The sequence below is a fragment of the Achroia grisella genome, unplaced genomic scaffold, assembly GCF_030625045.1.
Source record: "Achroia grisella isolate CSIRO2021 unplaced genomic scaffold, CSIRO_AGI_Agris_v1 utg109, whole genome shotgun sequence".
NCBI classification, from domain to species: Eukaryota; Metazoa; Arthropoda; class Insecta; order Lepidoptera; family Pyralidae; genus Achroia; species Achroia grisella.
In genome coordinates this window covers 7,787,007-7,806,802 of record NW_026712573.1, presented here as the reverse complement: position 1 = coordinate 7,806,802, position 19,796 = coordinate 7,787,007, and the positions used below count along the sequence as shown (strand labels likewise).

At 32.0% G+C, this 19,796-nt stretch overlaps 2 protein-coding genes across 3 annotated transcripts; one reads left to right on the top strand and one right to left on the bottom strand.

Moving 5' to 3' along the window:
* Window positions 1-298: 298 nt before the first annotated feature.
* Window positions 299-10,163, top strand: LOC131847449 (E3 ubiquitin-protein ligase Siah1-like). 2 transcript variants are annotated; one of them, XM_059197040.1, is made up of 8 exons: window positions 299-422; window positions 2,023-2,136; window positions 2,761-2,868; window positions 5,169-5,378; window positions 6,745-6,792; window positions 8,269-8,467; window positions 9,073-9,214; window positions 9,440-10,163. In XM_059197040.1, exons 1-8 carry the CDS (start codon window positions 325-327, stop codon window positions 9,913-9,915), a joined length of 1,395 nt encoding a protein of 464 aa, XP_059053023.1. In that variant the 5' UTR covers window positions 299-324; the 3' UTR covers window positions 9,916-10,163. The 2 variants fall into 2 exon arrangements, with proteins under 2 accessions (XP_059053023.1, XP_059053031.1); XM_059197048.1 differs by lacking the exon at window positions 2,761-2,868.
* A 6,761-nt stretch (window positions 10,164-16,924) lies between these two features.
* Window positions 16,925-19,589, bottom strand: LOC131847534 (protein unc-119 homolog). The gene is made up of 3 exons (XM_059197116.1): window positions 19,044-19,589; window positions 18,163-18,335; window positions 16,925-17,754 (listed from the first exon to the last, which is right to left on the bottom strand). Exons 1-3 carry the CDS (start codon window positions 19,394-19,396, stop codon window positions 17,636-17,638), a joined length of 645 nt encoding a protein of 214 aa, XP_059053099.1. The 5' UTR covers window positions 19,397-19,589; the 3' UTR covers window positions 16,925-17,635.
* Window positions 19,590-19,796: the final 207 nt, after the last annotated feature.

The window sequence follows — 19,796 nt, the reverse complement described above, 5'->3', positions numbered from 1 at the left end:
AGACAACAAAACAATTTGAAGCTTATGTTAATACATATTAGGTATATAGAGAAGGACATGGTTAGTAATGTGTATTAGTGAACACATTGCTGGCAATGTACCATGTCAGGTGAACCTCCATGCGGTTACCCCTGGAAACCCTTGTCATAAATTCCTGGTGAATTTGTCACAATGAGCTAATTGAACTGACCACATGCTCATATCTAAAGTTTATCTTGGTAAGTGATTACCATTTACATAAATTTATTTATTTCACAGTGAAAACACATTATTTATTACAACACTTTATTTCACAGTGAATTGTATACAGAAAATCATGTGGAGATGTTGCTTACACAGCAGAGGCAAATGTTTGATGAAATATATAGAGAAGTCCTACATAAACAAAATCAAAATGACATAGGGAATAAAGAGAAGATAAGGTACTTTTCAATTTATTATTTCCATTGCTAAATTTAAAAATTTTGTAAATTAGAATCATCCAACTCCTACCTAAATGGAATAAATTATTATGGGGGGCGGCAGATTAGAACTTAGCTAGTTGAGTTCAATGTATTTGAAAATGTCATAATAATGTTAATTATTATGACAATACTAATTGGACGATTTGTACAGTAATATATATTTATGTGTATGGTATATTTTTGTATATATATGTATATATATATATATATATATATATATATATATTTATTCATGTATATTCTATAAAATATTATAATATTGTTTGCACCGCCAACAAGTTATCTCTGCACAACTCATGGTTGACTGGTAGAAAATGCCATTAGGTGTTAAGTCCGCCATATGTACTTTTTACCTGTGTATGACGTGCATTGAAGTTATTTAAATAAAAAAATAAATAAAAATAATATGTATATTGTAAAAATGTTGGGCGCAGTTGGAGGGTGGTCCTAGGGGTGCGACGAATTTTAGTTTTTGTGCTGTCTTGAAAAAAATGAAGTTCCGGGGCTGTAACGCCGGTGGCGCTAAGTAGTAGCGCATCATAGGATAAACAAGAAGTTAAATGAAATATAAAAATAACTGTTCTAAATATATTAAAATAAAAGTAATAATACATCAAAACAGATTTTTATATTACGCGTGTTGTTTCCTCGTCTGGGGTCAGAAGGAAATTTGCTGCCTCCTCTATTTTAAAACAGATATTGGTCAATAAAATAGTAAAATTAAAATATACACTCTAATTTTATACTTAAATGTATGTATGCCGCTCTAGGCTATAGCTCATGCAGCGTTTCAAGTGTTTATAATATCAGGTTTTTAATTATGTACAGAGCAGAAACTAGAAACGAAGTAGAACGGTTAATGAGAGAAAAATTTGCTCAAAATGTTGCATCGTCTTCAAACCAGAGTACTGCTACAGTACCGCCGCAATTGTACGTATACAATTTATTTACTAAAACATTATCTAAACTAAGCACCACGGAATCCACCTTGTACTGTCCGTAGTAGGCAAGAGCCTAGAGGCCCCACGCAAGCCCAAAAGAAAAAGACAATGATACCAAGACAGATTGTTACATAGATAGGGACCCTGTAGGAATGCATTGCTTAGGGGCCCCAAATTATTGGTCGGGTACTGTCATTATATGACACACTTTAAATATGCGAGTTGTCGGTAAAATCAAACTACAATGGAAACAATATATATATATTTATTACCAGTTGACCCAGCAGCAAACGTTGTTTTGCTATATACGTTAAAATCGCTATTAAAAAATAGGGGTTGGTCCTAGAAGAGTGAAAATTTAGGGTTGTATGTAAATTTTAATGCCACATAATAAAAAAAATGTAGAATAAATAAAAAAAAATTTCGGGTGAGCCACCCTTAACACTTAGGGGTATAAAAAATATTAATAATTATAAACCTATACTCAGACCTACTGAATATACATATAAAAATTCATCAAAATCGGTCAAGCCGTTTCGGAGGAGTACAAACACGAAATCTGTGATACGAGAATTTTATATATGAGATTATTTGTTTATTTGTATGTATTTATCCAGGGAAGCTGAATTTAATCGATTAATGAGAGAACAATATAATCAAAATCAAAATGCTGCATCCTCACCGCACACTCAGAGACCCACCACTTCAACTAGTGCAACTCGACCACAAGGGTATGTAAACCAAAACAGACCTCCAGCAATCACCTTCCACCAATGGTATTTCCGAATCGATATGATATCGCAACCTTCAAGAAAAGACTTTATTCCTTCTTGAAAGACCGGCAACGCACTTGCAATTCCTCTGGTGTTGCGGGTGCTCATTGGCGGCGGTAATCACTTACCATCAGGTGAACCGTAACCTCGTTTGTTCTCTGTACTATAAAAAAATAGACAAACTGAATTTGAGTACCACGACATTCATGCATGGTTACTTGATTTGCTTATTTAATATACATTAATATAATTTTGTATATATGAAATAAATACACATCAGGTGGGCTAATAACGACGTCGTGGTGTATGCAAAATCTGACATGTCCAGATATCACTACTTTAAGAGATTCTACTTAGAAGCTTACCATCGTCTCTCGTATTAATTTGGTTTGTTATCGGTATTTCCATAGCCGGAGACGCCATCATAAATATTATCGATCGAGCCCAGTCATATTACATGACACACTTTAAATATAGATTACAAAGCGAATTGCTTGGCGGTAAAAACAAACTACAATGCAAACTATATACAATGCAATATATGTATATATTATCTATTTATCTGTATATGTATTTATCCAGGCAAGCCGAGTTTGATCTATTAATGAGAGAACAATATAATAAAAATGTTGCAACCTCACAGCACACTCAGACGCCCACCACTTCAACGAGTGCAACTCGACCACAAGGGTATGTAAACCAAAATAAACCTCCAGCAATCACCTTCTTCCACCAATGGTATTTCGGAACCGATACGATACTGAAACATTCAAGAATAGAGCTTATTCCTTCTTGAAAGGCCGGCAACCCACTTGCAAGTCCTCTGGTGTTACGGGTGCTCATGGGCGGTGGCAATCACTTACCATCAGGTGAACCACAAGCACGTTTGTTCACTGTGCTATAAAAAAAATAGACAAACTGGATTTGAGTATCACAACATTCATGCATTTATTATTTTTCATTTATTATTTGGTTACTTAATTTTCTTATTTAATATACATTAATATAGAGTACACGAGTACTACCTCAGTTGGGCGTTAGAGGTGTTCTCAACAATCGACGTCGTGGTATACGCAAAACCTGACATGCCCACATATTACTATTTGAATAGATTCTACTTGGTAGGAGATTACCATCGTCTCTCGTATTAATTTGGTTTGTTATCGGTATTTCCATAGTCGGAGAGTCCATTTATACATATAAATAAAATTGGAGTGTTTGTTTGTAATATTGAAATATTCGTTTTTTACTACATGCATATAAATATAAATACGGCACCTAATCAAAAAAAAAAAAATTTTTAACAATTTTTATGTCTGTCTGTTTGTTCCGCCAAATCTCTGAAACGGCTGGACCGATTTTGACGGGACTGTTTTTGGCAGGCAGCTGATGTAATAAGGAGTAACTTAGGCTACTTTTATTCTAGAAAAATGAAGTCAAATTCCACGTGGACGAAGTCGCGTGTACAGCTATAGTCGTATTTTTAATTAGATGAAGCTAGCTGACAGTAGCTAATGTCACTTTGTAAAATAATGTTGCCATATTTAAATTAATAGTGATGCGTTCAGTTCTCGGTCAGATGAATGAACAATGAGTGTGAATAGTTAATCATTTCAAACTACAAAAGAATATTATTTCTATTTTACAATAAAATTGTATAAATGTGCTCTGATATAAGTTACTAGTGGTATGTAACTACAATCAGTTTTTTGACGGCTTATTACAAAGCGCGCGCCTACTAGTGCCAACACCGATCAACGTCGCAAGCGATTTTGTTCGTAATTCGGCTTCTAACCTCTGGTCTGAGAGCACGAATGTTTTTTTTTTGCGCTCACGCGGTTTTGTTAGTTTTTATTAAGTTTTTCTTTATGTTGTGTTTGTGGTAATTGTATATTTGTTATATTGTTTCATACAAACAAAATGGATCCTCAACCAAACACGTCAAGCCAAAGCTTGTCTCCAAGAAAGAAGAGACCACGGATTGCTTTAAGCGTTACCGAAATACTTATGAGACAAAACGTCTACAAACACGTATTTGAGGAGAAAGCTGCTTCACTATTACCTATTGAGGCTCTCGAAAAAAAAGAATGTATTTCGAAAACAGCTGACGTTTTGGGAATTGGTGTGACCTCAGTCTACAATGTATTAAAAGGATACAAAGAAAATGAACAATTTAAGTATCCGGAGAAACGTGGACCGAAACACTGTTTCAAAGATAAATTATTATCAATTTTTAGACAGATTTATAATTAATGTCACTGAAAGCGACAATGATTTTTTTATCTGATGATGAATAAAAACAAATTTTGTAATAAGCGAAGTTTTTTATTTTTATTGCCTACCTATATTATGTTATATTTTATACATCTATAGTTTCAACTACATGATGTATTGTAAATAGGACAGTCTTAAAAGTTTCTTCGCAATTTTTTTCTTCATATTTAAAATACTCGGTATTCAGTAGAGGTAGATACTGTAGGAACATAGTCGTTAAAAACTCGTTAGTATGTATAAAGCACGGCTAAAATTCGAACCCCGTACCCGATATATGCAGTTCGGCACACTAACTATTCACTAGACTAGACAATCGAGGCAATTCCATTAACTCAGGAGTTTTTTCAATTATTCACTTTGTCACAACACTACTTTTATTTCATCAAATACTGACAACACAGTAAATGTCAGTTGACTTCGTCTAATAAAAATACAACTATAGTCATAAATATTTTTTTTTTGTTAGCTATATAAGTAAAACACTAGACTAGACCATGACGCTGTATATATATACAGCGTCATGGTCTAGTCTGTCTGTCTGTCTATTGTATATGAATTTTTTCATAAAGATTATTATTGTGAATAAGACGTTGTTTAGGTTTTAGATTTAGTTAATAATCATAATTATTACATACAATTCTATTATTGTTAAATCCGATACAATAATATTGTTAATAATTAAATAATTATTAAATTAAAAAAATATATCTTAACAGGTCAACAGCGTCCTCTACAACTTATAGTTTTAACCAAGGTGCACTTCAAAACCTTGGGGCCACTGTAAAACAAGTAATTTCGCCGAATACGAAGCCAGCTTCCTTGTACCCCGATATTGGTACTACCACCACGCCACTCACACCTTCACGGGAGACTCAGGATCCAATGCCATCACGTGTGTTTGTCTCCAATAACCAGGAGCCTGTCAGGTACCTGTTGTGTTTTATGTAATTGTTAGCTATCCAGGCAAACGTTGTTTTGCCATATAAATTAATATCTCTATTAAAAAATAGGGCTTGGTGATAGAAGAGTGAAAATTTAGGCTTGTAAATATGTATTTTTAATGCCACATTATAAAAAAATAGTAAATAAAAATGGTATCCAACAAATAAAAAAAAAATGTTGGTGGTGGACGACCCCTATCATTTAGGGGTATAAAAAATAGATAGTAGCCTAATCGGCGGAGGAGTGTATGGTAAGTGGTAACTAACATTGTGACATGAGAATTTTTTATATACGATTGATCTATTAGATTATTACTACGGTAAATCATAATAATATATTTTTAATACACAGAGTAAGTTGTACTACCCAATTATGGTTTATTTTATTTAAGAAGTACAAATCCCCTTCTAGATAAAATATATGATACCATACATGTTTGATCTTCTCAGAATATGTTATTTTTAGCACAGATATCAGTATAGATTACAGTATATAGTTTTTATGGAGATACTGAATAATAAGATCACAGAGGAATTAAAGACAAAATTTGCTTATTGATAATCCTTTTTTCATTTTGCGTTAAATAGTAACCCATATCTTTTCTCAGGGTCTAGAATATCTATGTACCAAAATTCATTTAAATCGGTTCAATAGTTTTGGCGTGAAAGCGAGACAGTCTGTCTGTTTCGCTTTCAGAGTTACTTTCGCATTTATAATATTACTAATATTATAAATGCGAAAGTAACTCTGAAAGACCCTGAGAAAAGATATGGGTTACTATTTAACCCAAAATGAAAAAAGGGTTGTAAGGTGGTTGAACAGGGAGATGAAATGAAAATGATATTGTATGGAAGTGTCGTCATTTTTAAAGCTAGAAGCTTGAAAGTTTATTTTTTAGGCTGTTGATTAAATATAACCTTGATATTTATGGATGGCCACTCACTAACAATTCCCACAGGTAACGGATGGTAAAATCTGATGATTTGCGATTTTGTACGAACCATTTGAGAGTTGCAGGTAAAAGCTAAGTTGTACTTATGTTAATAATCAATTCAGTGACTTTTTGACCAAGGTAGACTTTACAAGTCGTCTGCGTAAGTCCACCTAGCAGCTGGCATTACAAGACGTCTTAGTGTGTTGTGGGTTGGTGAGATAAGACAGTGAAATCATAAGAGGCATGATATCTTATTGTTAGTCCTCCGGAATGGCAAGCATGATACGAATGGTATTAAATTCTCGATTCGTCGTTTACGATTACGAACATGATTGAGTTGTTGGACGCAATTTCGCATTTTTTTATAAACACTGAAAGCAAGTAATTGAACCTAACTCTGTTCTTTGTTATCTTAGATCGGCACCCCCTGTCCCTCCACAATCACGGGCCAGATCAGTTTCAAGGTATTTAGCTTTAAGGTTACAACTTAACATTACAATTAACAACACGTACAGTGTCAAGTAGAGTCTGCTTAAAAATAACACGCCGCGCCATGTTTAGTCAATATTACTCAATATAAGCGATGTAAGGTAATTTATTTATATTTTCAGCTAATATTATTAAATAGAATAAAACAAAATCGCTGTCGCTGTTTGTCCGTCCCTATGTATGCTTAAATCTTTAAAACTACGCAACGGAATTTGAAGCTGTTTTTTTAATAGATAGAGTGATTCAAGAGGAAGGTTTATATGTATAATATACCTATATACACCCGTGCGAAGCCGGGGTGTGTAGCTGGTACCTTAATAAATTATGAAATATACTGCAAGTTTTTTAGCCTATTTTTTCGACAAAATAATTCACATAAACTTTCCAGTTCTCTGTCTAGAACAATATAATAATGTTTTGCTCGTATAGAAAAAAAAATTGTATCATATTGTTCGGTAAACTTTATTCAAACGATAAGGTTCCAGGAAATGTGTTATAAGTGGTTCCTTGTGGTCTTGCTAATTTCAATGTATTAATGCATTTAATTTAAACACAGAGATATTTTAGTATTAGTCCAGTCAACATTTGTATTTCATATAAAAAGTTAAAATGAAGTGAGTTATTAAATGTATTTTAATGTGTTTATATGTATAGTGGTAAGCGTAAAATGTAGGCTTCTGTGTTATTTATAGTCCTATGTCGTACACAATTTACCTACTCTCACCACCAAACGTATAATCAAACCTTTCTGGGGGAAAATTACCTCGATTCGAATGGATAGCCCTCAGTAATAGGTTTAATAATATCTTGTTCTATTTCATACTTTGTTATTAGTGAACTTAAAAACAACGTAAAACAATAAAATTATATTTATTATCAAATTTGGTCGGTGTGTACAAATTCATGAGTTAAATGTCACTAATGAATTCCAATACCAGTGTATCAGAAACGAAAGAGGATTCAACAATCGTAAAAAATATAACGTCTGTATATTAAATATCAGTTACCACTTAATATAACTAGAGTGGTTTAGGTACCGAATATTGTAAGTGGTGGCGACGGAAGCAGATACACACTGGAAGGGTATTATGCACAGTGGAAGGGATCGGGCGAGTAGGTACACGACACGACACGACACAACACTTTAATACTATTATTTACAATTTATGGAACACGTATATGACACACTTTTTCAGTTTTTTTATGAGAGTGACAATAAACAAGAAGGGTAGCCCTAGTAAACACTAGTCGAGTTTATACTAGTGCTATTCAACCTTAACACCACTTACCAATTGATGCCCCGTCAGCTTATTTGCCATGTCCTATAAGAGAACATAAAAAAGGAGCAGCTTTTACAGAATATAGTATACGTAGAATACATTGGAAGTATGTTATACTCTTATTTATAAATACTGCTGTATTTTTATACATACATGTTCTAATACCTGCAGGCAACGGACCAGTAAAAGTGAAGAGGATAACGATGTCAAATGTCCGACATGCAAAAAAACATATACTCTGCAAATTTTTCAATGCCCAAAAGGACACAGTTCATGTAAAACTTGCATGGAACATGGCCACCCCTGTGCTATATGCTACAACAAAATCACTAACATGAGAAATATTACTCTAGAAGCATTTATCTCTGAGGTATGTATATTATACACCCGAATATTTTGCTAAGCTTAATATATTTTTTAACGTAATTAAGTTTCCATTTTTTTTTATTTTTAGTATTTGATTACATTACAAACATCAATATAACACAAATACAACATCAATGTTTAATTTTTGTTTTTAATACAGGTTAGATTTATTCATACAGACACACATTTTTACGTGTAACTTGATAACGCGATACGAATTATGCGATTTGTACTAATTCCGATTCTTATATCGCGGTTTCCATAGAACGCGCTAGATTGTTTCTATAGAACACGCTACGAATTAGCCTGGTTTGTACGGTTAAATCTGAGTTTCTTATAGTGCGGTTCCCATATAACGCGGTACGCACGCACTCACCGAGTTAAAGGAGGGTTGACTGTACCTACATTAGATAGGTACATCCGCTTCAATTAGCACACCCAAATATTGAGAATTTATAGTATAGATAGGTTTTTTTAATTACGGCACACATGTCTTTGTCTAACGATGACGTACCTACATAGTTTTAGAAATAAAATCTTTCAACAATTTTGTCTAAATAGTAAGGCAGTCACTTCTAAAATTTTAACTTTCTATTTTTTATTTTTTAGAAAAGTGTCAAATGTCTTAACTCAAGTTTTGGCTGTTCTCTTTATATAAAACTGGCTGATATGAACAATCATCTTAAAGTGTGTCTCTTCCGAGATATGCCATGTCCTCTTACCGCGCTATTTGGACAGTGTTCATGGAAAGGTATTTATTTGTATGATAATTTTAGTGTTTTACATAAAGTAACTAGAATGCAAAACAAGTTTATGGTACATCTGATAGTAAATATTTAACTACATGAACATCACTATGGACATCATATGAACTCGGCTTGTTATCATGCAACAATCACATAATATGATTACGTATGTGTGATTGTTGCATGATAACAAGCCGAGTAGTAAAAATATGTAAATTCACATTTTACAGGTAAAATGTCCCAAATGGCGTCGCATTTCGATGGCTTACACCTGATGCATCGCCAGGCTAACATCGACACTGAAATGCATTTGCTGAACGTCCGCAACAGCCCTCATATGGTTCACTTCATCGTTATAGGAACTTTTAACTTTCTATTTCACGTAAAGAATCAAGATAATAATCTATGTATGGCAGTACAAGCTCTGGGCACAGACAATAGTGCCTCTAAATGGACGTACGAAATACATGTATACAATAAAAGAGAGCCACGTAGAAAATACGAGTGTACGGACATATGTCACTCCATAAACAAACCCGTGAATGAAATAATATCCGAATGGAAATGTGCAGTGATACCTTTATGTCACATTTCCACGTTCATTAACGAAAACAAGCTGACATACAAGTTATATATAAGGAAAAAAATTAACAACAACGAATTTACTAAGAATGCACATTCTCGTGGCGCCAGACGTAGGACCTAGATTTTTATTTATGAGAACTGGAACTTTAAATGAAGGCTTCAAATTCATTTAAACGTAATGAGAAATGTAGCATAAATATAATAGTAGTTCATATAAAATCATTATTTACACTTAAAATATTTTATTAAATCGTAAGAAAAAAAATCTTAAACAGGATAATCCATATCATAGGATAATCTTTTATTAATAAAATATATGTGATTGCTAACATGCGTGTCAATGTGCAGCGAGAAATATTTCATATTGTGAGGCATATTCATTAATTGAGTCAATTAATTATCACTGTTTTTGGACACTCCTTCATCCTTGTCACTCCTTGCTCGTATATGTAGTCAACCCCTCCCTAATATACGTTGCCTTTCGTATTTGTATTTTATAATCGCACTAGTAAAGCGAGCATCAACTCGTCAAGAAAATTATTGAAACTCAAATATTTATTTTGCAATGATTCCCTTACGAGACTTATAATCATGGGCGTAGACAGCTATGGGCTGTGGTTGGGGCTGCAGTCTAAAATATCATGTAACTGACTATACCCCCGGTCTTACCCAAATTTTTTCCATACAAAACGTTTACACCCTACAGCTAAGCTACAGAGAGTATCGGTGTGTTATTTTTTGTGTCGAATGTCGAGTACTAAAGTTCTTACGGATATTAAGTATTTTAGTAGTGGTTTTAGGTTTTGTTACAGGTCTGAGCTAGGGTTGGTTAAGCGCCACACTATACCCTACCTTGGCTATGCCCATGCTTATCTTTAATACATGATATATATTTTGAAATGTCACTTAACGAAATTAGTGACTTCTCCACCTTGTCACACTTCATCGATCTCCTCCTCCCTTATCTTCTGACGTAGAAAGGCAATTTATGAATGGCCCTTTTCACATATAAATATCACTAGGCACCACATACTATTTGTACCCTATATTATTATTAGGAATTTATAGTTTTAAGAATACTAATTACTCTTTCATTATTTCATATTATCATTATAGCTTTTAGTAAATATGTATCCATCTATTATATATATATATATCATAATAATATAGCCGTAGCAATTACTATAAGTACTAACTATAGTACTATACTAAAATATTGTCCATTTATAATTTGAAATTGTTTTTTTTTTCGGACTACTCTAATGCTGTTGGCCGCAGCTGGCATTTACAGCTTCACCGGACGTTAGGGGGCGAGTGCAGATGGCACTCCAAACCCGCGGAAGGACTTATGGAGCGGCTGAAGGCCAACTCCTACCTGACGGATAGGACTTTAGTCTGAGGGCACCACTAGGGGTTCGAACCTCGGCTCAGGCCGTCGTAATTTCGATCCCCGTTTGAATTGAACGGGGGATCGATTGGAGGGGTGGACGGGGGACCGATCGTAGGGGCCTTGCTTTAAAATTGTATTGGCGCAGACCTATTAAATTGTAGGAAATAGAGTGCCTAAAATTTTTAGTCAAATGAATAAGTGGACATCTAAATATAATACTAAAAATAAGTTTAGTATTATCATAATTATTCTAACAAACTTGGTATGTTATATTCTAGTTTTAAGATCATTTTCGAAACTTAGCCATGTATGTTAATTTCGTTGTTAACTGCAACTTTTCATGCATGATGTAGATTACCTAAAGTTTTCGTTTTTAGCGTATACTGATATTATAAATTAAACCTATATTTCAAGTTTTAGCGTTCTAAACTTAATAGTATTAGCTATGCGTATATACTCAGTCCTACTATTCAGAAGTTTTAAAATTTATGAAACCTTTTAAACAAGTAGGAATTTGTTTAAAATAATCAATATTAAATACTACAGGTATTTATTTATTAGACTGAAACTTAAAAAATGATAGTATGAGTCGTGGTGGTTATTTTGAGATGATCAAAATTACTATGGGTAGTTAGTACCTACTCGTAGGTGTGCAATAAAATTCCGTTATCTACTTGAGATTTAATCTTGGAAACAATTTATAAACTTGCTGTTCAATAAGTATTATATCTTAATTCTATTTTTAATGATGAGACACTTTACAATTTGTTGTTTAGGAATATTTTTGTTTTTCATCAAAAGTCAAAGCTTTTAATTTTATACTTTGTAGGCGTTGGTATTATTGTACATTTAGTTGTTTTACATGTATAAATGATGTTTTAATTTTTAATATGATAACCAAATGAATATTAATACTTGGTTATAATAAAAAATTATCGCGCACAATTTTAACAGCAAAGTATAATTTGGGAGTATATCTCTACATAAAATATATATGTATGGAGAGTAGATATTAAGCCAGAGTTGGGTCTACCCCTGGCAAATTTGTATTTATATTGAAATGTATTGAAAAGTATTGTTTCTTTTTTAATAATGAATATGGAATTGTACGCACTTCTGTGCTAACGGTATAAGCTGGCCGGACAATTGAAGGATGATAATGAGTTGAAGTCGGAAAGTTAGCCCATCGTGGTGAATTTACCATGAATTAATAACAATGGTTTCTAGAGAAACCCATGAGGAGATTGATCTGACGGAATGCATGTCATGGAATTATGGCAGTATTCTAACCATTTCTAACAATCCCTCCCTCCCTTCGGAAACTATTCTTTACCTGTGTAACATCTTCTAAGGAGTGTAAAATTCTCATATTTTTGATGTTATTACAGAATTGTGGGGCTTGTATGATTATCCTTTTTTCTTACCCCTGTATATCAATATTGTAGAACTAGCGTTCATGAGCAGTAATAATGAATATAAAAAGAATCGTTCATAATTAATTATTCTTTTGATATAATAATCGTCTCGAAAACTACTACTAAGCACACAGTTTCTTGTATTACTTATAATGTATAGATGCACCTATTACAACGTTATCATAACTTTTAGATTTACCGAAATAAAGATATACCTAATGCAGGTCTACTTTGGAGTCTCATATCAATTCAATTCATTCCACTACTGTTCTATTGAAGAAAGAAAGAAAGAAAGAAAGAAAGATATTGAAAGATAGTCTAGAAATAAATAATATTAATATTGACCTCATAGTATTTTGTAGTAATCAGTTACGATACGATGTAGTCGAATGTCATAGGATTTATCTCCAGACAAGACCGGCAAATTACCGCATGCATGAGCGTGGTAATCATTTAATTACATTCACTCATTAAATTATACATACAAATTCAGTACACAAACAACGCCCCAATGCTGTTAGAAAGGCACCTAAGTTATCCGTTTAGGCGGCTAAATAAGAGTATGATTATTTCTAGATATTATTTTCTTTTATTGTAATTGTGTGTATAATAAATTTTATTTGTAATGAAATTTCTTTCTCTGTAATTTTCTAAAATCTTCCAAACATTGTCCAGCTATTTTTACCTTCTAAAATTCACACGGTGTCACTATATTGGAGATGCTATGTTGAAGTCATTTATTTATTTATTTATTTTTCCACACTTACATCTATTTTTACAGGTCTTAGCCTAATACAATAGTGCAGCAAACATTATTTTTTAAATTATTTATAACTTATAATAAATAAAGCGATCTTCGTGAACTCATTCAGAGAACAAGAAAATAGATCTATTTGCTCCGTTATATGATTCAATGTACGCAGTGCTCTTGTGACTGGTGCTTACATAAGGTCATAAGGTCGCGTTAGCATTCGACCATGACTGGCAGCGATGATCCGCCCTGAAGTTATTATAGAGTGACTTATCCATTGACCCAGGTGCTTGGATAGACGAACACTCTTCATGAGGCTTTGGCTTTTGGCTTCTTGTGGGATGGTATTTCCCTCGAGTAAGGGAAGCACACTGGTCCTTATGGGGGATAGAAAGGTGAGCGGAGCTGCAAACGCTCCTATCTCTATGCCCTCTGCGGTGGATTAGAGCAGTGGTTCCCAATTAGTTTTTGCTGCGTACCACTTCAAAAAAGACCTCAAACCTTGCGACCTCTTATTGTAGCAATCACACTAATATTATAAATGTAAAAGTTTGTGAGTGTGTGTGTATGTTTGTTTTACTCATAGTCGCAAGTACCTCTTGATGCAACTTCAAGTACCCCTGGGTGTACATGTACCACTAATTTACACGTACACCGGATTAACGATCGGATAACGGAGTAACGATCAGTATTCCATGTAAATGTAATAGTAAGTAATCAGTATCTTGCTTTGTATTGTAATTTGTGTTTTGGTTGAGGGGTGGTGATAAGGCAGTGAAATTACAGGACATGGAGCATAACATGTTAATCCTCTGGAATAGCAACGAATATGAATAGTATCACAGGCGCACATGATAATGATGTCCTTGGTGATGTTCAAGTATAGAAGCGACGGATACCACTTATATTCATGTGGACTGTCCGCTTGTTTGCCTTTCCAATAAAATAAAAAACGAATACTCCTACTGGCAAGATACTTTCGACAGTTTGGTGAATAATAAAATAAATATAAATTTAAGACACTGCATATTAAAACTATATTCAGAGCTCTGGGGACTTGAGCAGCAATTAATTTTTCATACTACAACCTATTCACATTCTATTTTCAGATATTGTGTAATCACTGATTACCCCTAATTACCCAATATCTGTACTGTAAAAAGAATAGCGAGATTACAAATTACTAATTATGGTATTTTTTTGCAGTGCGACAATCAATGTTTATTAGAATATTCAATATTACCATCTAATAAACATATATTGTAAACAAATTTGAATGCATGAAAATTACAAAAAATCGACAGTTTGCTAATCGGTTGGTTTTACCGGAGATACCCCCGGTGGGAGAGTTAGATACAACCGGTGTTAACAAATATTATAAACTTATGTTTATATTTACAATAAATTATATAAATTTGAAATAGCAAACCCGCCTGTATTTGCCATATGCTCACGGCATTATATTTAAGTTTTTTTTCATGTAATATAATGTACTGTCATTATCCTGACCGAAATCAGGGTGAGCTGCGAGAGAAGGATATCCAAATAACAATAAGCCATAGAAAATAGTAATAAAGCCATTTATAAGTTGTGTCAATGATTAATATTTATTTCATTGAAATGTGTATTCAATTACACAAAATTGCAACGTACAGTGACTTGTGATCTATCAATCAACACACATTGTTTAATTAAGTACACATGAATAAGTAATTAACTAAATTAAAATAACAAAAAATACATAATTTCGTATAGTGAACACATTAAGTTCGATTCTTAAAATTTTAAGTTAAAGCGTTCACTTGTTTAATAAAACAAGCAAATGGACGGCATAAACTTAGATACTTTCAATACATTTACTTTCAATTTATTTCTTGCCGTCATTTTTATGTATTCATAATAAGTAATGTTAAACGTTTTTTTTACACTTGGTATATGTAAGTAAACGGTCTTGACATGTCTTTTAATAAAACAATTTCAATAAAACAACAACTTTACTGAAAGATTATATCTGTAGCTAGAATAAAAATATTTTAATTTATTATGTATTATTGTATATTTAGTTACTTCTTTCTGCCTTTTTATTTTAAATATTTAATTATAATTTTAAAATAATAAATAGACATGTCAATATTATTTACAGTAAATACTCCAAGTATAAAAATACAGATTGTAAAAGTACAATTGTTTATAAAAACATTAACGATAAAGATTATTAATCAGGAAAAAAATTGATTATGATTGTAAGTACATTACTTAGTAAATAAATACCTATTTATTTTAATCTGTGTTATCTATTTACGTTGATCATATTTTTCCTTGTATTAGCAGATAGATAATAAATAACCTGTGCCAAAGGTCCAAATGATTATTAAAAAGTAGGTACATAAATGTACAATACCGACACGTTTATTATTATTATTACTTTAATAAATCTCAAACTTGTATTATTTCTAAATATCTACAAACACAGAGAAAAGGATTTAACATAATGTAATTATATTCCAGAACAATATTTAGAATTTCATTACAAAAATGTCTAGTAGTTAATTATAGAAAAGATCATTTTATACTTTCCAGTACTTATACCTACCCTACTACCCTTTTTCTATGCATTTATCCCCGCTCCCTGTAATTTGCAATATTAATCCATTCTATCCAATGAATTAAATTATTTCAACTAAAGAGTAGAAGTAAATTTAACAAGTGACTAGAATTTATAGTGAAGAGCACCCACATATACTATGCACAATACAAATAGTGTCTCACACCAAACATACATAATAAATTGTGAACATTATTTTAATCCGTGCCTAAGTGTCAACTATGTGTATGTAACACACAAAATTGAATAAACCGGCCTCCAAGGGATACCAATTATTTCAGTGTACACAAAAATTATTTGATATTGTTACATATTATAGATATATATATAGTACCAAGATAAAGTACTTCATAGTTCAAAAAGGTCGGAAGAAAATAATAGGACATAGTACGAAAACTTATGTAAATAAATACATCCTAACGCCATAGCTTAGAGTATACCACAGACAAAATTTATATAATGTGTTCATATCATAATTATAAATTCATCGTTTAGTTAGCGTCACACATTAACAGAGTTAATTTTGAATGTAATTTATTTGGTCAATTTGTCAGGACTAATATACATGTTTTTATTGTCAGTCCAGTCAAGTTGTATCATGGACTAGCCGATTCATACAAGTGGCATCGCAGTCATCTGCTTAAACGAAATAGTATTTATATATAACAATAATTTGTGATAGATAATAAATCAAAATAAAATTAATAAACCAATTTATACATGATTGATTCTTAAGAAAATATACCTCTTTTAAAAATGTATTATATTTTCATCATGTTGTCTCTTTGGTTGAAATCTTTATAATTACTTATGTTTTATATTCCTGATTTAAACGCAAATTCTCAGTAGCCCCATAATAATTTAAATCAAGTTAAATTATAAATTACATTAAAATAAATATCACATAATGGAATGTATTTGACCATTTCTACATAAATTAAATTCCGGCACTACAACTCTAACATAAACTTTAACAATATATTGTATACATGTTATATTGAAACATATGTGATTATGGAGATCTAATGTTTTTAACTATTCAATGTGATCACGTTGTCAGGTTGTAGTTTCTGTATATATTTCTTTACCAAATACCTACATTTGGCCAGGTAATCGATTTAGACTGCTCAACATGAACAGTGATAGCAAGGAATATTACAATATTTTTAAATATTTATATTATTTTAAGGACCAAATATGATATTGTCTTAGTTTAGACTAAGTGTTTATATTAGTGTCATAAATTACAAATATAGCTACATCAAATTATATAATATTATAAATTTTCATAAAAAGTTTCGAAACACTATATTCACTTTTAAATTAATCGATTAGTTGAACTTTTGCAATGTAACATCATAGAATTAATTACTCTGCTGACCGTTTGTCCCAGTGTCCCACTTTGTAGATTCCTTCCCAACCTCTTGTATGGCATAATTTAGGAGATGATTGTCCCTCATATAATGAGTTATTTGATCAACTAATCTATTTATTATTAAAAAGTATAGATATAGGACATCTACATGTATATCTATAATTGAAAATTGAGACTATTCTTCATAATTTGTTTGTAGTGCCGGCATCTTAAAATATATATTTGGAAAAATGTTAACTACATAATTATTCTGTGCCAATGTAGATTTAAAATATGATTTAAGGCCATATCCCGAAGTGTTTTCATTAATTGTTGATTCCTCCATTGTAAGCATAATCTGCTTTGTTATGCATCACAAGGTGATTGTCCACAAAATAGAAGCTATCGGAGCATGTCTCAAATGGTGCTGTAATCATATCTTCAACTGAAAGTATATATTAAAATAAATATTAGAAACTTCCTTAGCCCACAACGTCATTTATGTTTTTTATTTGTAAACAAATTGTATATAAAAAAATAAAACAAACTTTGAATTTTAAGTGAAGTTTATCACAATGTATTAGATTAAAAACTGCATCCTAATTAGTATCTGAGATTAACAGACACACAGACAAACTCATAAAATGTAACAGTAATTAATTTTCTTCTATTATTTCTATACTACCTAACAGTTTTGTAGAGATTGAATAGTTACATTTTTACATGTAACTTTACCACTGCACAGAAGTTTGGATCAAGAACTGAAAATGTTTTGGAAGGTCTCATATTTTTTGCAAGCTACACATATTGCAAAGTTCATATGTATTGATTGATTGATTATATCATATCTTACCAAGGTCTGGTGGCAGTGCTGGAAACTCATATATGTGTTCACAAGTATTCCTCGAAAAAGGAATACAGAAACCAAACTCAAAGTCAAATGTTTTGAGCAAAGTATCTCTGAAGAAATGTTTCTCTATCATTCTGAAGTGATTTACAGGACGTGCTCCCACTGTAAACTCCACTCTATAAAAAAAAAAAACCAGGTGTTATTAAACAGGTATTAATAAAAAAAACTATTTCTGAATAATGTTAGCAACAATTGTCTACTTTTATATTATATATTATTCTTATCATTTAAGATTACTGATTATTTACATAACTAATGTAAATAATCTTGGAACTAGTTGTTAATGTAATAGATGTTAAAAATTCATACAAGAATATCAAATATATTATTATGACTTTAAAAAGCTACACACGAATTTTTCGGCAGGCTAAACTTAAATTTAAAAGAAAAATATCTAAATACCTTACTCCAGGCAAGTCAAGTATCAATTTATACTTAAGTTTTAATCTATATTCTTTGATACGTAATTCCCTATTATGTTTGGAACAAAAGTAAAAACCCAAACAAATAAAATCGCTGCTCAACCAATTTTTTAAATAATCTAAATATAATTCTATTAGTTATTACAGAATTATACACATTTATTGTTAAGTGTTTATAAGGACCTGTATATAGAGAACTAGCTAATAATACATAATATATTACAAATACATGCCCAAAAGTATCTGTAAATTGAGAAGTAGTCCTCTTCTAATTTTCAGTTATACTACTTACAGTACTATAAAGAAAGATAGCAATGAAAATAATGTGTGTGTATAAACTTTTTTATGACTATTTCTATTTTTCAACTCATGCATTATTGTTAAACATTATTAATGACTTACGTAGCTCCTACAGTTTTTAATTTTAAAAATTGTGAAGTAAACTGGTATCTGACAAATCTGCCTGCATTTGGGTCAAGTGGTTCTTCTAGTGTATCCTCCGCACCCTCGTTGTCCACACCAAAATCGGTGGGCGGCTTCGCTATCTCAAACAAAACAGTCCCAGTCTCCAAGTCTCTTATTTTGAATCTTGTAAAATCTATGTCGTATACATTCGCTTCGGGACTGCACAGATATGTATCGGTAATCCTGTCCAATCTCAAAACATCTTCTGGCGTTATATCACTTTGGATTGTTTCGTCTTTATTAGATTCCAGTAAAGATATTGATTCGCATTTTTTCCCCACCAAACTCATTTTTAAATCGATAATTACGACGACGAAATGTATAGTGAAATCTCAAATTTAGAGGCACGAATGATCAAGAATCAGAACTAAGAGTATATCAAATCATTTTTATTAATTAACTAATATTCAGATACTAGTTATGTGAAAATAATACATAAGATTTAAAAATTTGTAGAATAATTAAGTTAACTACAAGACTAGCATAAATTAAAAATTGACAAAGTTAATGCAGCAATGTCATAGCCAAAAGTCATAAGAATTGTCAATGTCACTGAAAGATAAAGATATTTTTTAAGGTTCCGGTTCAAAACAATAAAACTGATCCCCGGAATGTGCGGATTACTGTAACACAGGATTTGCATAGGATAGTCTGCAGTAGTTCGCACCTTCCAAGGAGGGTGCAGGTTCG

What these genes read in the sequence shown, in the direction of transcription:
- LOC131847449 (XM_059197040.1), top strand. Translation starts at nt 325, where the DNA reads ATGTTGCTTACACAGCAGAGGCAAATGTTTGATGAAATATATAGAGAA. An exon ending in AGTGCAACTCGACCACAAGG is followed by an intron (nt 2,869 to 5,168) that starts GTATGTAAACCA and finishes ATATCTTAACAG; the next exon opens with GTCAACAGCGTCCTCTACAA. An exon ending in AATAACCAGGAGCCTGTCAG is followed by an intron (nt 5,379 to 6,744) that starts GTACCTGTTGTG and finishes TTGTTATCTTAG; the next exon opens with ATCGGCACCCCCTGTCCCTC.
- LOC131847534 (XM_059197116.1), bottom strand. Translation starts at nt 19,396, where the DNA reads ATGAGTTTGGTGGGGAAAAAATGCGAATCAATATCTTTACTGGAATCT. An exon ending in TTAAAAACTGTAGGAGCTAC is followed by an intron (nt 18,336 to 19,043) that starts GTAAGTCATTAA and finishes TTTTTTTTATAG; the next exon opens with AGTGGAGTTTACAGTGGGAG. An exon ending in AGCACTGCCACCAGACCTTG is followed by an intron (nt 17,755 to 18,162) that starts GTAAGATATGAT and finishes ATATACTTTCAG; the next exon opens with TTGAAGATATGATTACAGCA.